The 21,339-nt window shown below is 38.0% G+C and overlaps 1 protein-coding gene across 1 annotated transcript in view; it reads left to right on the forward strand.

The window, feature by feature from the left end:
- The window catches only part of LOC134511988 (lipoxygenase homology domain-containing protein 1-like), a 143,817-nt gene that overhangs the window by 45,704 nt on the left and 76,774 nt on the right, over nucleotides 1-21,339 (forward strand). The window contains exons 12-17 of the mRNA XM_063326878.1: nucleotides 2,716-2,870; nucleotides 3,528-3,606; nucleotides 6,617-6,698; nucleotides 8,834-8,889; nucleotides 9,037-9,069; nucleotides 15,705-15,874. Of these exons, the coding sequence (XP_063182948.1) occupies nucleotides 2,716-2,870; nucleotides 3,528-3,606; nucleotides 6,617-6,698; nucleotides 8,834-8,889; nucleotides 9,037-9,069; nucleotides 15,705-15,874 (575 nt within the window). The remainder of the gene's footprint in view (nucleotides 1-2,715; nucleotides 2,871-3,527; nucleotides 3,607-6,616; nucleotides 6,699-8,833; nucleotides 8,890-9,036; nucleotides 9,070-15,704; nucleotides 15,875-21,339) is intronic.

Consider the following 21,339-nt stretch of genomic DNA (forward strand, 5'->3'; position numbering starts at 1 on the left):
TTAATTTTTTATGTGGTTTCTATAAGAAGCATTGTAACATATACTCATGTTAAGGGAAATGGGCATTCCATTTTTTTATCCTAATATAGCAGCCCGTATTGTTAATTTGTACAAAAATATAAAGCACAAATTGGTCTTTTTGTTAAGAAGGTTCCTTTATAAATAATGAAGATTGTGTAGCCTAAATAAATGCCAGACCTAACGTTTTCCAGATGGTGATAGATGTATAGACACAAGGAGCTATGGAAAATATTTTCCAGTTCTTTACATTTCAACATGTGCATGTTTTCTACTTCAGACTGATTTATTTAGGCTTGTAGCAATAGAAAGCTGTATTTGATTAGATCATTATCATCTCTCTGGTTACCACAGAGATGCACAGTGCTACAAAATGAACTGTAATTTATTTATCTGTTAATATCTTTGTGTTGTGTTATAATTATCTCGTATTCTGTTCTAGTGTGTCCCGTACTTAATCCATTTGGTTTGGTCTCCCTCCAGAAATGAAAGAACTTGTTGGTATTTTCTTCTTGTAATAATTTATTGTTAAAGGGCTTCTTAAAAAAAAGCCTTGAATATGCTTTAACATTGTGATTACAGTTACTTAAATTTTGCAGTTTTGATCAGAGAAATTGCTTGTAGGTGTAAGTAATGCAGATACCAATCTTTGTATATAAACAGTCGTGACATAAACAGTCTATACCCTTTCCTTAGCTGCCACAGATGTTTTGCTTTTTCAAAACTGAGAACGTAAGAAAGAATGTAAAAGCATGGAGGAGACTTCATGGTGACATATCCCTGCTGTTACTAATCTATCTGCAGCATCTTGCTCCATGGGCAGTCCAGCCCTATTATTCAAATGGCGGCTCATAGATTAATGTAATTGTTAGGTTTTCTTTTGGAAATGTGACCTCTCTCCTTCCACACACTGGAAGAATTTGCCCCTTCATGATCAGTGTGGCTCTCTGCTTTGTTGCGTGTTTCCTTTCATAGTTTGCTGTCAACCCCTTACCCTCTGTCCTTTGGACAGTTTCTTGTTTGTCTTATATCCTCCTGTTGTTAATCTGCACACAGTTATGATTACACTAAGAGTTATGATATAAAATGTCATTTGGATATATAGCCTAATTATGCTAATTATCAGATCCATTTATCTTTGTTACTTGCCATCCATATCTCCCATTTGTTTTATCATGATGTTTCTATGCTAAACACCTTGAAACGAGTTTTTATAAGCCTCTGACAAATTTTCGAAGGGGTGTGTGTGTATTATTGAGATCGATTTTATGTCACAGGCTAAGTGTTGGTTAAGCATACAGTCTATCCATCAACATTTCCTTCATATCTTTAAATATATGTGGGGCTATTTTTTTCCCTTAAATATTTGCAGTATTATTTTACTACTTTTTAAGCTCTTCACTGCGAATCAGAAATAGCTATTGATCAATGATGGTGGATGACATGATGTTTGAGTTTTATAAGCTGCCTTGGCGTCCAGTGAATGAAAAATTTAAGAAAATGTCATGTTCTACTAGCTATTTGGTGGTATAAGAGTAATAGTATTTTAATTAGTTTTTGTAGAATATTGTCCAGTTTCAATTTTGTTATAATTTTCTGTTTTCATCTTAGTTCCTTCTTAAATATAGTGTTTAATTGTGTTTATTAGGGCTTCTGTTACCTTTCTTTGCTTCCAAGAATTATTAAAATTACCCATTAGTGAAACAGTAAACTCCTCTGTGATCTACTACATAGCAGCAGAAATGGCCATCTGTGATTAGAATAGAAACACTGCATGGAAAAATTGCCATTAGGATGTAAACAGGAAACCTCTTTTAAAAGTTGTAATTAGAAAAACTACAATGAAATATAATAGCATGTGATTACTGCAAATATTTTTTTAAAAGAAGTTTACATATCTGGGTACCTATAAAGATAATATGGTGCAAAATATGTTAATACGGTACCTCTGAATTATATTCCATAACTCTTTGAAGATAAGTGTATATGTTTTCTGTGTAAGACTTTGGTCTAGAATAGAAGGAGAGGCATTAAAAAGTTGTAAATATATTTTAACACAGAGCTGTTTTTAAAAGTGTTAGCGTCCACTGGTGATAAATGTTGAAACCTTCAAAAACAACTTGAGTGTACACTTTTTAGATGAGGGAGCCCATTCATCTGCTTGCCCACCATTGTATGTGCGGTGAAAATCTAAACCCCCAGGATTCACGATTGCTGTTCTCTTTTTAAGATGAAATGAAGGTTAACCACCCAGAAAATTCTGTTTTGCACAAATCTGGAAGTTAAAATGCCTTGGTACCAGTGAAATATAGCTATTGTTTCAGACTATGACTAGGCACAGTTAGGTGGGCTCCAGATAACTTGCCAAGAAAGACTTTGCAAATTAGGCCCTAAAATCATGAATATTCAACAGGGAGTAAGAGAAGAAAATGGAGCACTAGGGAACACTTGCTTGATGAGCTGCTTTGCTGAGCAGCGCACAGCTATACTCAGCATAATGCCTTTTTTAAAGCTTGGTATTTTCATATTTTTGTGCAAACAATTACAAGATTTGAACCTGGAAGTGACAAATGCATGGATAGCTGTTGCTGCTTCCAAACTTGAAAGTCAGTACAGTCTTCTGGCAAAATTTTGGTGGGAAAGCTTTGGAATCACGTGCAAACTGCAAGGTTAATCTTAAGCTTTTTCTTCTTCTAGTGTTGGTGTATGAGGTCCATGTATACACGGGTGCTAAACTTGGTGCCGAAACAGATGCTAATGTTTATATCAACCTCATTGGAACAAGAGGAGATGCTGGCAAAAGGAAGCTCCATAGATCTAAGAATAATAATATAAAATTTCGACATGGACAGGTGAAGTAAAACCAGTGCTACTTCTGATCAATAAGAGTAAATTATGGCTAGCAAACTGTTTCTTCAACAAGTCTAAGTATCTTTTTATTTACAAGTTTTATTCAAGCAGTTTGCCATTTTCTCATGTATTTTCTTTATTCAAAATTGTTTACAGAATTGCATCATAGGAATAATTTTTATCTGCTGGATCAATCATTTACTGAGACCATTGCGTAGTAGAATTTGAGCACTCTTGGTTATTTATATTGCACGTATAGATAAAATGATAACAATAACATTTTTGTTCTCCTAAACTGATTGCTGTGAATTTTAGACTCAAGTTCTAAATCCTTATTCCCAAGTATGTTTTTCAGTCTTGGTGAGGCATACAGAGCTAGAAAATGTAGTAATGTAGTACAGAGATGACAAAATAATTCTTTGCAACTGATCCTTGTGTCATGCCAAAGGAATCAAGTGCTGTCTCTGTGGAGTAATTTCAAAGTGTTTTTCACCTTAGAAAGATTCAAAAGATCCTCACTGCCTGGCCAGGACCAATGGAAGACACCTGTATTCATTTTGCCAAAAAAAAAAGAGAAAAAATAAACTATTCTATACTGTAACAGTCAAAGCAATAGCTGTGTTCAAGACCTTTATAATTTTCCTTGTATGGTTCCACAGATGGATATTTTCTGCATAAAGGCTGTCTCACTGGGAGACTTGGAGAAAGTTCTGATTAGCCATGATGGAGCTGGTCCAGGTAGGATTTAACTTCCTAGAGACCAATCTGTTTTCAAGTCCTTTTTAAACACAATGCACTTTATTTATATTGCATCCTTCATACAAAATGTGACAGAAGGTCTTGCAGTGATAAAAAGTCTTTCTGCAGGCTAGTCACTGTGATGGGATGGTGAAAAACAGTGGTAATGGACAGCAAAAAGGGCATAAGTCTAATGTCAAATACTGTCATTCCACTCTTTGTTTTCAGGTTTATTATAAGAAAGCGCTATTTATTAGCATATAGAAAACTCATGAAAACATTGCTCACACAATCCTTCATTAGGCAGATAGTGGAGACTGGCCAGAATAGAATTAAAGGTATTCAACACCTGCTTTACTACCAAACAAATTCTGAGTAGCTGTAGCATAATGTTCTTGCTGCTTTGGGCAACAGGAGAAGATTTGGTTATTTAATTAATCTGTGCAAGTCAACATGGAGCTGCTCTAGCAAGTGACATTGCATTCAGAAGAAAAGAGATGGTTTTGTGATGAGGCAAATTTTTGATACAGGCTCTTGAGGTGTGCATCTCTGGAATGATGTAAATGAAGAGAAAGCTAGCATTTAAAAGCACTGAAGATGTAGATATTGCAAATACGTTTGCAGATTAGTGGCTATGAAGAAGCCAAGTGAAGAGAAGGATTTTTAAAGCAGTTCAGGGCCACAGTGATACTAGAAGAGGAAGGCACTTTTACCCTATTCTGTTCTGAAATGGGCTCAAGCAACACCCATCTTGATGACTGTACTGTCTAAGGCTCTGAGCCGACTTGTGACTATTACAGAAGTAGGCTTATTAGTGCGGCCTTGGTATGGGACGTAAACTTGATTCTTGTATTTTTGTGTGGTGGAGCCAACCCTCACTCTATCCTGCAGGACGCCATACCATGCTCTCTTCCTTCATCTCTCCTTGAATAGGCAGCACAACCATATCACAGGATCAGCATTACAAATCTGCAACCAGACTCAGCTGTTTTAAGCTGTTCTTTGACAATGGAGTTCAGAGTCTGTGTTTTTGGAGGATTGTCTAAACGGGACAATGGATTGAATTCTAAGTATGACAAAATTTATGCCTTGGTAATTAAGATGATTGATCATTGTACTCAGCACAGACAGATCTCACAGACGTCTTCTGAGCTGTATCCAAAAGTAACACCAGATAAGCCTGGCCTGAGGTGATTAGGGGGGTTGAGAGCTGGAAAAGGGTGATGAGTCAAGAGAGAGGCCATCTAGAGACCCAATCTTTTGGCAGTTGAGAGGGAGGAAAGAAGGTTCCTTTAGAGGTGGAGCTGCCCTTTTTTCTAATCATAGAAAACTTGCCTGAGTGATAGGGCAGAACGTCTTTAGTCTTGATTTGGAGACTATCTTGAAAGGATCATGGAACATATGCTTTCTTTGGGGCTTCTGGACCGCAGGGCACAGATCTTCTCCCACAGCCAATGTGAATGATGAAAGAAAATAAATTTTGTCCTAGACAGCAGGGTTTTGGCATTGGCCAGGTATGAGTCACTAGATGGTGTGTCTTATCTGCTGGAAGAACCTTCTCCTCCATAGAAACCTTCCATACGTACCTGTACATTTACACAAGCAGCGCCTTTCATCTTTTTTGGCCTGTTTCAAAGTGGCCTGCCTTATTGCTGGTGAGCCTTGGCCAGGGTAGTAGGCTCCTTCCAATGAAAGACATCTGAGGTATGGGAGGGTGACAAAAGAAGGCTGCAGAGTGTCCTGGTGTGCCCTCGGCCTGAAGTCTTGAAGATGAAATGCCATTCTGCTCCATGCACTGCCTGGGCAAGCCCTTGCTATGGGACAGAGACCACTGCCTTCTAGGGACTTCCAGACTCAGATGCAGCCAGGGAGGCAGAGCACGGGAATAAATAGGACAGTTGTCTGCTTCTGACCAAAACATCCCTGGTGCTGTTTTGCTACAATGTGCGGATAAATAATGGTATGAGTCAGGCAAAAAACCTCATAAGCGATATGAGGAGTTGTGAGTGGTGCAGACACAATGAGAACAGGGTATTTGGAAAGGGCTTCACAGAGAACTGTACCAGTGACTAGGATGGTTGTCAGAAGTGATCCAAGAGATCAGCATGGATGTGGTTACTGCTGTTAGGGAGAGGATGAATTCAGTAGCCCGACAGAATTAAGGGTGCATAGCTCCATGCCTGACGGTCCCACCAGTAGCAAGGCTGAGTACGTGTTCCCAGTAGGCGCACACACAGACACATTTATAAAACACATATACGTACGCACATGGCCAGCCACGCAGATCAAAACAGGAACTCAGCACTCACACGAGCACAAACAGCACCAATGGCCTTATCCAGTTACCCTGTCCAGCTGATCAGAATAACAGTCCATCAATGAAAAAAAAATAATATATATATACACAGTATGGATGTATAAGGCCTCCAGTAATTGGCCTTAGACCCTCAGTCTATCCAGTTGCTGGTCCTGGATCCTTGGATCCTGAGTTTTCCCAGTTACTGGCACCTAGACATACAAAGCCCCTCCAAGGCTGCAGCAAATGAGAGCAGTAGTCTTAATGATTTGTTAATTAATATGCTGTAAGAGTTTGCAATAACAACTTCACTCACAGGGGACCAAAATTTCCAGCTATCACACAGATCTCAGTTAACTGCATAAACAGATTTATCCCAACATCCGTGTGTCTGATCACAAGGAATCAAAAGATGTAGGCTGGGATGTGAATGGTGTTGGCAGTTCACAGATGTATGCATATACTTAACTGCAAGGAAAAAACCCACCCCACCCCTCTTAAAATTAAAGCAGAGCAAGGCAGAGAAGCATTAACATTGTACCTCTTGCGAGAGACACAGAATAATAAAGCTTTTGTTCTGTTAATATATCTTATCTATTTAGCTGAGTTCTGTCTTAATGTGACATTACATAACATTAACATTAAATAATTCTTTAAATATATAAAAAAAATATGCATTATCTCACAGGATAAACTTTTGTCATTTCAACACAGGCAATGGATGGTTCCTGGATAAGATTGTCATCAAACATAAAGAAGGAAAGGAAGCTCAGGAGGTTGTATTTCCTTGTAATAGGTATGCCATTCATGGAGAAAAAGAATTTGTTACGCAGCCAGCAACCTAAGGAAAAATTGCAGAACAAGCATGTGCACACAACCTAGATATATGAGCAATGCCTGAATTTTTCAACATACAAGGAATGCAAAGTTTTGCTGTTTAAGACAAAGAACAGAGTTGCTGTTTTGGTATAGGAAGGAGTCATAGCCTAATGACCAAAACCAAGTGTTCCATAGGAGAAAAGGTGCATTGACCTTTCTTTTATCTAACTTACACAGAGACCGTGTGAAAATAAATAAGCTTTCAGTTCTTAATCTTTTAAGAAGTATTATGTGTAAAGATCTAGTTGTATTGATTTTGGTCAGTTTCTCTGTCTCAGTCACTGAAAACTTTATATACATCCCGGAAATCTTTAGAAAGAAATTTAACTTTTCTTCTAAGAGACAGCTACAATATTTCCTTTCATTTAGAATTTTGCTAGAATTTTGCTGACATGGGCAAAATTGGAAAATGCTCCATTTTCTCAGTTCTAACAATTACTAAGCAGCCTATTTTTCCAAAACTTTATTAACCGAGGCAACTGCAACCCGAACTTTTAGCAGTCATTTGGTTGAATCATATGGCTGTAACAGAAAAAAACCCCATAAAATAAGCTAATAGATGAAAGTAAGGATTTGTGTGTGTTATTTCTATATTAGTATATTTAATTCAATAGAAATAATTTGAAGAATTGTAATTTAGATCAAGCTAATTATGTTCTGTAGTATGCGGTTTCCGGAATTCATGAGTTTGGGTTACATGGCTGAAATATTTTCCATGTTATTTTGGGAACTGTGCCTTAAAGTCTTGAAAATATTTAGGTGTTCATTAAAGACAGCTCTCCATCTCTAGGAATCCTACCTTTTTACAAAAAAATAGGGTTTCAGTTTGCAAGGTTCCTGGAAATGACTAACTAAGAAAAATTTACTCCTCTCAGAACTATTATTCTGATGATGAGGTTTTTGGTTTAGTTTTCCTTTTTTTTTGGCTATTAGGCTTTTTAATTGTTTTGGTGTACATTAAAGATGGTTATTGAAGAGTAGATAAATGAGACAATTGTTTCTTTAATTACAAGGAGATTTTGTGAGACTTCTCTAAAGGGAGGGATACTTAATGAAGATACTTGGTCTCTCTATAAAACAGTCTTGTCAAAAAAAAAAAGATTAAACTCTTAGAAAAAAAGATTAGAGGCGTTATATATAGAACTAGAGGAGTCCTGTCATTGCCTGCAGTGTAAGTGTGCTGCCAATGTGTCAAAGTTTACATTCTATTTTTAGAAACTGCTACTGATCTTTCTTTTGTTTCTCCGCAGGGAGTGAGGACTAGCTCACAAAAGTTAATCAAGCTATTTATTGCAACAATAGTTGAAATACGGGGGAGTTTAGACTTCATGCATATGATATTTATTCATAGATATTTGTTATATACAAGAAGCGAGATATATTATGAACCCCTGGGTTTAAGCAAATGCAACATCAACATGGAGCAAATAGAATAAAAGTTGATAGTGAGCACAAATTTATTTATTTTTAAAGAAGTGAGATTGTTAAAGGCTGTAAAGTGTTATTATATCAGCAAATGGGATCAACTGAAGGAGAATGGATGTGTGTTTGTAGTGAAATAACATTGTGGGAAAGATCCTTAAATTCATCAGCATAAAAGAAAAGGAAAGTAAAAAGAGAAGTTCAGTTCATTGGCGCAGATCTACAGAAGCTTCAGAAACTTCCAGACTTGCAGGGGTTATATATAATTTTAAGTACAATGAATATAACTACTGCAGGTTATATAAACCTCCCCCCCAAACATACAGTTGAGTCTCCGATCCTGGAAATACTTAGTGTTTCATATAAGGTACTTCATATAGTGCTATAGTACTTCATATGGCTACCATGAAAGCTCCTATTTCCCTAGAGCAGTGAGCCGAATTCTCCTAATACGAATAAGGCCAACTATGATGAATGTATAAAAGAAAATTCAATCTAGGAAGTAGTATCGAGGCATAATTTTATAAAAAAGTATAAAAAAACTGTTGGAGGGAGAAGGTAATTATCGGATTACTTGTAATATACTGATAATTGCTATTAATCTTAATATTTTTGTTTTTGCAATGAAAGATGGTTAGGTGAATATCAAGATGATGGGAAAACTGAGAGGGAGCTAACTGCCAATAGTAAGTATTTTGTTAAAGAAAATTTGTGTTATAACAATATAGTGTATACTCAATGCCTAGCTATTACTGAAGAACCATTATGAATAAGACTGTAACTTAAGTGATAATAAAGCTTGTTCATATATTCTCTTTTGATTCGTATTTCAGAGGATGGCAGTTCAAAGAAGGCGTTCCTTAAAGGTAAGAGTTGTTTTCTACACCAATGTTTTTGCTGTTTGAATTTAATCTGCAAATCAGTGTTAGGTAACCAATATGTGATACGTATATGTAAGCTATCAACTGTGAGAGAAAATGAAGACAAATTGACTGGCAGTTGTCTACAGAAAGGACTAGGCCTTTATAAGTAATTGAGAAAAACATGCTGCTCATAAACCATTTCTGATTTTCTTCTTATTTCTACTATTCTGTCCTGAAACCAGCCAGGAATTCCTGTGAGAAGAGATCCAAGTGTTGTTTTGTTTATCCCAATGTCACTGTCATTTAATACATGGGGACAGGTCCCCTAGCAAACATCATCAAGTTGAAAAATGTGTTGTGAAGTGTCAGTGGAAGCATTTTCAGGTCAAAATCCGTCAGGGTATTCCTGAAGTAGCCAGTAATAATGCAGGCCTAAACTGTAAATCTGTTAGTGAAGCTAAATGGAGTATATGCATTCAGTTGACTAAATATGTTTGAATTAGTTAAAATATCTTAATAAAAAAACTACCCACCCAGCTGCCTATTTTTATACCTACAAAGTCATGCCCATCACTGTAATACGCAAGTACCTCCAGGTGTTTAAAATTTGAGATACCATCTCAAATGGTTTTGAGATGTTTCTCCCTAGGTAGAGAAGAGAAAGAGATTGACACAAGTATCTTTATGAACATCTAACTGTAAGCGCATATTCTGTGTAACTGTGTCTGGTAACTGCATGGGAGAAACTAAAGTAAAAAAAGTAACGTTTCCATTTGGCTCTGGAAAGAGTCACTTGCCTTCTGTAGGATGAGTCCTGATCTCTCGATCTAATTCCAGTTTTAGTGAAAATTAAATCATTTTCATTCAATCAAACAGTTTAGCCAACAGCTTTATTGTTCCATGGCAACATAACTTTGACAAGAGGAGACTGATTAACTCAGGGAGGTGAAGGCTTTCCCACAAGAGAAATTTGATTTTCACAAGAGTGACTTGGAATTGGAGTCTGCATTCTGCTAAGTGCACAGTTCAGAGATACAGCCATAATATCTATTTCACCTTATGTTCAGAAAATAGGCTAGATTTTACTACTAATCTAAGTTTTTTTTCCAGTGCAGCTTCACTCTTTATTGTGCTATAATAAGCAGGCACAGATGCACAGACTGCTGAGAGCCTGTGCATGTCAAGAGCAGTTAGACGCTGTATATTGATTATGAGGAGAAAGGAGTGGCTTATTCTTAATTAGTTTGTGAAACGTCACACTGTCAAGAATTCCAGGAGGACCCAAAGAGTGTGTGCTGATTTCTTAGGTTGAGATCAGACGTTCTGAAAAATAAAGATACAAAGGAGAAGAACATTTTTAGGAACTATTCTGCCAACTAGCTGTGCATCAACTTAGCTTGAATTGCTCTTTAGACGGCTTTTCTTTACCCGGGGGCTGATTCCAGTGTGGAACTGAGATAGGTGAGAGATCATGCTTTAATGCCTTATGTAAAAGCTTGGGGAAGAGTGGCTGGAAAGCTGCCCGGCAGAAAAGGACCTGGGGGTGCTGGTGGACGGCCAGCTTAACATGAGCCAGCAGTGTGCCCAGGTGGCCAAGAAGGCCAACAGCATTCTGGCTTGTATCAGGAATAGCATGGCCAGCAGGAGCAGGGAAGCGATCGTGCCTCTGTACTCGGCACTGGTGAGGCCTCACCTCGAGTCCTGTGTTCAGTTCTGGGCCCCTCTGTACAAGGGGGACATAGAAGTGCTGGAGCATGTCCAGAGGAGAGCTACCAGGCTGGTGAGGGGTCTGGAGACCAGGTCATATGAGGAGAGGCTGAGGGAGCTGGGCATGTTTAGCTTGGAGAAGAGGAGGCTGAGGGGAGACCTCATTGCCCTCTACAACTACCTGAAAGGAGGTTGGAGAGAGGTGGGTGTTGGCCTCTTCTCCCAGGTGAATAATGACAGGACCAGAGGAAATGGTCTGAAGTTGCGGCAGGGGAGGTTTAGGTTAGATATTGGGAAGAATTACTTTACTGAAAGAGTGGTCAGGCACTGGAACAGCCTGCCCAGGGAGGTGGTTGAGTCACCATCCCTAGAGGTGTTTAAGAAACGTCTAGATGTGGCACTTCAGGGCATGCTCTAGTGGCAGAGATTGTAGGTTGTTTGGTTGGACTCAATGATCTTAAAGGTCCTTTCCAACCATGAAGATTCTGTGATTCTATGATTCTATTAAAAAAGGTGATGAGCAAGACTGCTCTCAGGATTGTTCACGGTTTAATTTGTGGTGTTGTACTGGTTATCTCACAGACCTTGCATGTGAAAAGATTGAGCTAGGAGGGTAAAAAACGTAAAAGGTTTGGAAGGGTGCCTTGTGCTCGGTTCTGTGTCAGTCCATCATGACACGGTACCAGGGTTAGAGCTGGTAAGGGAAAGTTCCAGAGATGCAAAGTTTTGAAAGAAAAAGTAATTGCCTTAAATTCTCCCAGCAGCTGTAGCAGTAAAGATTTCACATGGTAGAGCAGATAGTAGCGATAAGCAGTCCCACTCACAGTGAAAGCAAAAACCTTCCGTATGATATACATTTACTGAATAAGAGGCAAACAACAATGTTGGTATTAGAGAGCCGATGTTTTATGCATTCATGTGGTCATATTCTGTACTAGCTGCACTCTGCAAGTGGACTTCAGGGAAAGTCATAAAAAGTTGACTGGCATAATTCAATGGTGTTTGGTGATTTTCAGAATAAGATCAATGTGCTTGGGTAAGGTCTATAACAAAGATAACAAACAAAGCAGTAAGTCACTCTGAAGGTCAAAAATCTCATTCTCTTTGGATAAAGCTAGTAAGATGTTCAACCACCTAGCCAAAGAAGAGAGTTTGAAAGTCATCATTGCTAAGCAGGTTACTTGAGGGTTCTCAGTCCTTTTTCAGCCAGGCTGGCATTATGCCAGCTTTAATGAAGCATAAATCCCAGATCTCTGTGGACGTTGCTGCTGTCTATGGATTATGCCACAATGCAGTATGCCCATATCACATTTTCCCAGCAACCTTTGTAAATCTGTAGATTATAGAGAGGCTCTGGAAAATCAAGCCTAGGAGCAGATTTATTTGTATTCTCTGGATTCCAACTTGTATGTTTGATGCAAGAGAAAAAGACAGAAGGGGTTGCCTTGGTAGGGAAGGTGGATAGCTGCTCTCAGCTCTCAAGTGATGAAGTTGTTTTGAGGGAGAATGGGACTATACATTGCTTTCTAAATGTTTCCTACATTGCGGGGAAATTTTACGACTTCCACCTTCCATTTTCTCTTTAGCCTTTCTGCTTCAAAATAGGTGGAGACTGTAATAGCACATAGTAGAAGATTTTCTCTCAAAGCAAGGAGACAAGACACAGTATATTCCAATGTTGTCCACACCGCAGTCAATTAAAAGGAGCTGGGTTCCTGTAATGTGATTCCTGTCAGGTGTCTGTGGTATTGTGGGCTTTTGTGGGCGGAGGATAAAATACAGTTCAACATTGAGGAATGGAGTTCAGTTAATAGATATTTCTAGGCTGGCTCTTCTTGTGTTGTGCAAGGTTGTTAGTATTAAGGCATATAGAAAATTCATAAGAAAAGAGAAAATGTGCAGTAAATTCTCCCATGACTTCCTTTGTTTTTAAATTATTCCTTACCTTGCCAGTAGGGGTAAGGTAATTATTCACTACCTTGCTAATGGGGTAAGACTAACCACAGAATTCCCAAATTGTAAATGGATTGGTCCTGCTTCTAAAAAGCAATGACAGTGTATATTGCCAGTTGGAGGCTGAATTTCCTAAGAAGATAAAATAAGCAGACTGATCACTCTGCCTCAAGGCAACATGTGAATGGCATTCTAGGTTTTAAGACCAAAAACCGCCATAGTAAAAAAAATGGAATATGTTTTGTAAAAACAATGGTGGCAATCCTCTAAAAACACATAAATTGTTCATATTTTATGAACAGAAAAAAAAGTCTTCCTTTTTCAGTTTTCTGAACTGTATTACAAAATACTGACTTTATGTTTTACCTTGCCCAGTTTGCTATGTGCAGAAGTCATTGCAGGTTTGATTTTTGCAGTTTTGCTGCAGGCACCTTTCAGATTCCAAACTAGTGGTTAAAAGCCTTTCTGTAAGAAAGAAGACCCCTGCTTCTAATGTATCTCTGGACACACCCCTGTAATGTGAAATCAGATCCTTGGTTATCTTATTTTAGAAAAGAAAGAATTCTGAGATTTTTTTCCCAGAAGTCTGTTTTCCCCCCACCATTCATTTTGGCAGTTGTCATACTGATGTCTCAAAGAAAATGACTGTAGCTTTATACATAAGGTAGAAGTACAGTAATACACTAATACACTAGTCACTCTGAAAGGAAGCTAACACAGTTCAGTAGTGTCAGGGGAAAAGTCTCTTTTAATGTGGCCACGCATACGAAACACAGAAGACGACCTACTCAAGCCCAGCTATCTGATTTTCAGAACTTACTGAAGACTTCAGAATATCTTGAGAAGAGATATAGAAATCACTGAACACAATGGGTATTTGGCATCAGTCTCCTGTCTGGTCTAGCCATCCTTACCAAGTGGCTGTCTAAGTGAATTTACTATTAGACAAAACATTTTTTTCTTATTCTGACATGAGCAGGTTAAATGAATTTGCTGAACTGACAGAAAACGCAGTCAGTCTGGGTTAGCTCGGTTACCAAATTGTAGAAGCATTAAAAGTAAATGTAGGAGAACAAACAGTCACAGATGGTAAGAGGCCTTAAATCTGTTAACCGCTGATTTATTTCCTGGAAAACTCCCAACCCGTGTCTTAGCCTCTCTTCTGAAATAGTCATTAAAAACACAATCATGGATATTCATTAAAACAAATCACCTTACCTGAAATACCTCTCTAAACATGAATCCTCTTTGAGCAAGGAACAGGCAGTTATGTATCCATGCTTTCTTTTAACTTGGGGCTTGCTCTCTCTGAAGCATCGGGATATTACGGAGAGAAAAAAAAAAACAATGTTCACCTGGGAAACACAGTAATGCAAAATTATCTACATTTGCCCTCTGCTGTGTTCCTGGGACAGTCTTCAAAATGCGGCATGGTTGGAGAGGATAAGAGGTTCAGGGCTATGTTGGGAGTCTTTGTAAAAATTTCAATCTGCTCATAAGCCCTCGGAGTGCTCTGGGAAAGCAGAAGCTCAAACGATGCTTGACTTCACCAAGTGTGACACCCTGAAGGGTACCACATGCCAACCTGGCATAAGGAGATAAAATTCAAGGCTGGCACATATATCAAACAACAAAAGTTCCTCATTAGGCAAAGTGTGGATCTTCCATGTAGTGCATCTGACTCATTCCTGGAAATGACCTCAAAAAAGAGTTCAGATGGAAGGGTCCTTTCAGCTAGTGTGTTACTCAGCAGACTGACTGTGAGATGCGTATTTGCCTGCTGCTTTGTAGCCGAGTCCAGAAGAGTCAGGGTACAGTCAGATGTAATGCAGAAAAACCTTCTATAACAAGGGGGAAACCAGAATTAGCTAAAGAAAGCAATGTGAAAAACAGGGGGAAAATCATAAATCAAGAAAACCAGATCAGGTTCTCACCCAATCTCCATCTCCAAGGAGGTGGAGGAAAACAAAAGGTATGAAAAAGTTACACAGTACTGTAAGAAAAAGAATCATCTTCAATTTATTTCTGAATTAAACTATTCTAAAATTTATTTTGTCACTGCATTGTACTGTAGGCTTACACAGAATCACGAAATAGTTCTCCTTTATATTAATCCCATTAGCAAATTATCATATTATCATGGTATTGGTCACAGTCTAAACATAGGCTTTTGATTTCCTTCCACTGTTAAGTTCCCTTTACCATGCAGGATCAAGTATCTTTTCTACAAAAGTTCATTTGAATTCAGGGGAAGATTCACATTCAAGCAGTTAAGTAACTTTCTAATCCGTACTGTCCATCTAAGAGACAATATTTTTTCCACACCTGGAATGGTTTTTTGTAGCTTCTTGGTTGCATTCTGGACTTCAAACAAGTCACCTACCAAAAAGAATCTCTGAAAGGCCCAAGCCATGAGGTGAGGTCAGTGCAAACGGTTCTTTAGAATTCCCTAAATTTTGGATTCAGCCCTAATGAATGATCTGATCTGACAAAGGAGCAGACTGAACATGACAAATTAGGTTAGAAAAATCTGAGAAAATAGATTTCAGCTGCATTGTTTAACTAGTTGTGTATTAACCGGCAGTTCTTAGAAGTGGATCACATACAAGTCTTTCAAAATGTTAGTTTTCTTTTTCATGTTACATATGAACAGTTTAAGAATGGAAATTTAATAAATTAATTACTGCAATTGAAGCAACTGTTTTGTTACAAAGAATGCAAAAATCTAGCCATGTATTCCTTTTCCTGCTTCCTTGGTGTTAATTTCTGCTTCAACAGTTGTTTTATGTTTATCAAGTCTTATTTAAATTATAATTATTATTTATAATTGTCTTCAAGGGAAGGAATGTCTATTTGTCTATTTTTATAAAATGCAATATAAGTTTATAGTAATTTTAAAATTCTTTCTTGTAATAATAACAAAAACATACATTACTCTGCCATTGATACAAAAACTGTGATGTTTCTATTTTGTTTAGCACAACAGTGGAGAGTGCAGGTTAAAACAGATGGAGATTCCCCAGAGCCCCAAGAGTGTAAAAGGACCCTTGTGATTTATGGCTCAAAGGGTAAAAGTCATGAGCTTCTGCTTTCTCCACAAACCCCAGGATATGTGTGCTTTCTACCCAGAGCAACAGATGAATTCATTGTAAGTCATAAAGTACTACATGTTGCTTATCATGACATTCCTGTCTAGCCAAATGAGATATATATATGTATATATATATATGAACTGTTGGTTTGGCTAGTACAAATGATGTATTTATTTACAAAGATGGAATGATGTAACTTTGCATCTTGGGTCATCTTCTGCTGGTAGTCCTGTTCTACTACAACCAGCTGCAGTGTTCTCTTTGAATTTTCAGTACCTTCAAGTGTACACATCACGGAGAAAAATCATGATGTAATTTATTTATTTGTAATTTAATCATGGTGTAATTTATTGCATGCATCAGCTCATCTTGCATTTTTTCTAATTCTCTAAAGATTCCTGAGTTGCAGTTTATACAAAAGGCAATATACAATTATTTGAGAATGCGGAAGGTGAAAGACTGGACAACATTCCCAGAGGACATAAGTGGGCTTTTCTTTCCTTTATTTCAGTCTCTGTAAAGTAGTCTCCACTCTCCCCCAAAATAGTTCTGCCTCTTAGGCCAGCAGGCAGAGATTTTCTGGATAATCATACATCACAGGAGAATGCATTCACGCATATCGAAGTGTGATGAACCCTGAAGCGATAGCATATACATGGCCAGTATTAAAATCAACCCTAACACAGTCCTGACTACCTGTACACCTGAAATACATCCTGCTGCTTTGAATGGATTCATCTGAGGCATCTTTTTAATGTTCAAATTCGGTCCTGGCTTTCTAGGCTAAGTCACTGCAATTCTGTTGATTGGTATGAAGTGCATCTTCTAGCCAGTGAGATGAGAGAAATAGCTTGCAATTCAAGGCAGTTTTATAAAGCTCAGAAATACTTTTCAATGGCTGCAATAAACATTCTGAAAACAATGGCAAAACTATGTTTAGAAAATGTTGTCAAAGCTTCATCATAATGACACGATCCAGGCTGAATTTTTAATTTAAATAACAAGCTAAAGCAATTTAGGAACTTTACGGGGAGTAAATGAAAAGATAAATGGCACTGGTTAAAGACAAGAAAGCAGCTGCTTATCAGAAAACAGTCAGGAAACACACTGAGCAACAAAAGGAGCCTCCTAAGCCATGGGCATAAACTGAAGAGGTCAATAGAGGCAGAATCTATGTATGGAGCAACCCCACCAGCTGGCTGAATTTTGGCAAGCATCATTCCATAAAGCAGACCTCTGCTACATCCAACTTGTTGGTGATTTCCCAAAAGGCGTGTATTCCTTGTTAAGATTGCCTAATTTCAATGACTGAGTATCATGCTAGGAGAAATTAGCATTGGTATTTGTCAGTCGTGGTTGTCCCTCATAGTCTGCTATCTGAGGTACCGTATCCATCATACTGGGATTCCACCCCAATGGCTCTCTAAATGCTTGTCTATACTATGGATTGGCGTTGGGTTAGTGCCTACATTTCCCCCTTAGCTATTTGTGTCCTTGTTTTTGTTGCTTTGTATAAAGAAGTTAATACTATTTGAGCACTGTTTACCGTGCATGAAATCTTGTCTCTTCACCACATTGCTTACAGCATTTTACATTTTTTGGGCGTTCTAAGGAAATCAGAGTAGTGGGTCTGATATAAAGGAGCATTTGGGGATTCACAGATACCTTCGTAACTACCTTCATATCTTCTTTAGGTGCTTCAGATAAAAAACCCAGGTTTTTTTCACTCTCTGTTTCTTTGTTCTTACTAAGGCTGTTCAAAAGAATGCAGAAGCTTTGCTCATGTTCTCCCACTGTAGCAGCAGGCTGGAGGCATGAGCATGATATCACAAGGAGGACAAGCTGTGAATTCAGCTTTCCAACATGCAGGAGTAAATGAACTTTTAAACCCCTCAGGATCCTGGTCTTAGACAAATATCCTTAGTAATATAGTGCAGTAAAAAGAACAACAGGTTATGTGCTATAAGGAGCTCATATTGTTTTGAAACAATAAGCTTAATTTTGATCTCAGAGATACATATATTGCACACCGAGGACAGGAAGGCACGGAAATTCCTGATTTTCCTGGTGCTCTCACACAAATATATGCACAGATGTGTATTGTGTTCAGAATGATTATTTGATCCAAAATATTTCTAACCGTCTCCTATGAAAGAACAGGTGTAGTTTAATTGCACGTCGCAAGCATAAAGAATAAATTTTTAAAAGAGATAAAAAAGCAGCATGCTATCAGGCACGGTTGTTGGGTTTCAGTGGTCTCAGGCATCTGTAGTGCAGTAGATGAGCTGCTTAAATAAGAATAAATTTAATTATAACACCTTAGTTCTAATAAATAAATTGAGCAATAGGTGAGTGTATTGATGTTAGTGAGTCTGCTGGGAGTTCTAGCATTGAAGATAGCATGGCAAGAAACCATGACGTCTCCAATGAACAAACACACTGAAAAATAACTGGGAAAATGAAAGAAAACTGACAGTGCAGTAGTAGAATGTTTTTCCTTGATATTCTGGTGATGACAGAAAACAGTTGTTGATTTCATGTGGAATGAGTAAATTTGTAAAGTATATATAACTTTCTCCCAGTCATCAGTGTTTCTTGGTTACTTACCGAGTAAGCTTGTCAGAGCATCCTAGTGTATCGTGCACATTCTATTATCCAAAGAATCGTAAAATGCAAAGACATATCAACTGACAGATCATGGGATTGAAATCCCTGAAACTATTTTCTAAAGCACTAGCGCAGGTAGTATGAAATGAGCAATAGGCCTCTGCGAGTAGGACTCTGTAAAAACACAACAAATACAGAATGTATTTTGTACTAAGGACTATGAGGGTGACAGAAAATTTTAAATCACATAATGCAACACTCCATGTATTTTCCACGGTATGAGATGATGCTCCAAATAACAAGTAGCAGGATTTCTGGAGTTCCTGACAGAAAGTTGTTCAGTTGAATTTTAGAATTTTAGGATGCTTTGACCACATCCTTTTAACTAGAATCATTTTTGCACCTTTTCTTTTTTCTTTTAACAGGGAAGTGATAAAAAGTTTAATTCGAATGTGAACCCAAACAGTAAACTTTACAAAGCTTTAATTACCTTTGGCATGATGTCTTTGGAGAAGCCCTGTATGAGTCAAAAAGGAAAAGATTTAAAATATTATTAAATTCTCTAATCACCTTTATCAGTTACCTGTCTCTGAGAAATTCCAAACCCCAGTGATTTTGCCGGAGCACCCTCTTCATTATAAGAGCTATGCTTTTTCAATCATGTAATTGAAAAAATATTGTGTTGTGTAGTATATGACAAATCACATCCAACTCAGCTCAGATTTCAAGTACTGAATATTACATGAAACTGTTCAGAACAAATAAATGTGGAAAAATTAATTAGGAAATTATAATCATGACTAAAAAACAGGGTAAAGTGTCCTCTTGCAATCATTCTGCAAACTTAAAATCAGGATGTTCACTAGTTATATACTTTGTGATGGATTATTTGTCTGTCTCTGCTTTGAAGTTCATGTTACATCAATTAATAGGCATCGATGTAGGGAAAAAACAATTATGGGATCAAAGATAGGATATCATATTCCAAAGGGAAACTGATCGTATTAAATTGCTCAGAAAAGGATTACAAGAATGATGTAATGACAATGATCTGTTACAATGATGGAGCTGAACAGAAAGGCTAATAATGGCCAGAACAGAGGGGAAAAAAACCCAAAGCCATAAAAAGGGGAGAAGTATCTAATATACTCAACTGAAAATAATTGGTGTTGTTCAATTCCATGGATCATAGACAGTATGATTACTAGTGTTTGTTGGTTCAAAGGCAGTCATGGAATGCATTGAAATTGTGATTCTAGAAACAAAATAGAAAATAGTGGCTTTCAAATAGTCTGTCCTGTATTCTGAAATTATTTTCCTACATATCTCATCTGTGCATTTTCTACAAGGATTATAACACGTCTTTATGACAATTTAGAAGCTCAGAGAATTGCAAATTTGGGTATCAGAAGACAAAGTAAATTGTGAGGTACAGCTTGCCCTGTCATATAAAAAGAACCAAGTTCTGTGGTGTTGCAACTCCAAACCAGAGGCCTTTATGGAATAAATTATGAACAGCATTTAGAGTAGCTGTGTGAGGCAGTCATTAGGTCCATCTACAGGAAAGAAAATCTGCAGGCAGTAATTTTACAAGTCAGTAGGCTGATTCTGAAAGAGAAGCAGCAATGACTTTGTTGCCTGTGTAGGAACTGTAGTTTAGATGCGTGAAGGACTTGTGCGCCCTCCTCTCACTGAACCCAAATAATTCTCCTTAGGTTTAATGAGACGAATGCATGTTTTAGGAGAATTAGATCACAGTCCATCATAGCTAATGATATCCTTTGCAGCATACACAGCATACATGAAAACCTCTTGACATGAAATTCTGCCCTTTTCATGGCACAATGGTGGAGACCAAGTTAGGAATCTGTGAGGACGTGATAGATCCAAGAGGCATAACCTCCCTCACACGTACATCGTAGTCTGGGACTATGTCTGTTGTCTGATGATGGCATACAGACAGGCAGAGCAGGCTAGGCTTGGAGAGAGGACAAGTCTGGTGCCCTCTTCTTCGGTGTAAAGCTACTGCTGTGTGTGGCCTTTGTGGGTACCCTGGAGTTACAGTTCAGGAGCTGAAAGATTCCCTGCAGCCTCGGGGCTGTTATATAGGCATTAGGAAAGATTTCTCCCCTGGTCCTCAAAGAACAATGCCTTGAATCTTGAAATTTTGTTGGATTGGCACAGCAGCCACTTATAACACTTACCTTAAGAAATTCAGACTGGAAGGGATCTTTTAAGTCATCAAGTGTAATCCCTTCCTACCATAGGCCCCTTTTCCTAAGTTCTATATCCTAAACAGTTCAAGCTCCCGTAAAATGATTTTGTCGGGTTGCTTTATTTTCAATTAACTGTTCCTCTTCATACTCTGATGTTTTGCTATTTCTCATCTGCATAACAGTTGTTAATGAGGATGGCCAACTCTCTTCCAAAATGACAAAATCACACCTCTTATATGGTTCCTCCCAAATAAGAATAAGGTAGCTGATACTTCCCTACATGTATGGGTCCACTGTGCAAAGGCACCTGAGCTAGCTTTAAGCAAGCTAGGTCAGCAGTGAAGGGTGGTCAAGTGCAGAACTCTGTGAGGAGCACAATAAATTAATCTATTAGGAGCTCTGTAGTCTTTTTTAGGAGCCAGTCTGCTGGTGATGCTGCTGGTCCCAGAGCATGATTGCGTAAGACTAACTTGAGTTTCTTACTGTGGTGCTACTGGGTGCACAAAAGATTTATTTTCTGGCAACGGTCACCAAAGCTTATGTTGTGACTGGTCTGCAAAAAAAAAAAGCAATGTGAGAGAAGAACAAGGCAACCGTCAATATTTTCTGGTTTGATCCTTCTTAAAAATATTTTTTAACCTTTTTAAAATAATAGTTCTGTCTTGTTTCACTCGAAAAATCACTTCCCATCTTGTCTT

Source organism: Chroicocephalus ridibundus, chromosome 2 (genome assembly GCF_963924245.1).
Source record: "Chroicocephalus ridibundus chromosome 2, bChrRid1.1, whole genome shotgun sequence".
Lineage (NCBI taxonomy): Eukaryota > Metazoa > Chordata > Aves > Charadriiformes > Laridae > Chroicocephalus > Chroicocephalus ridibundus.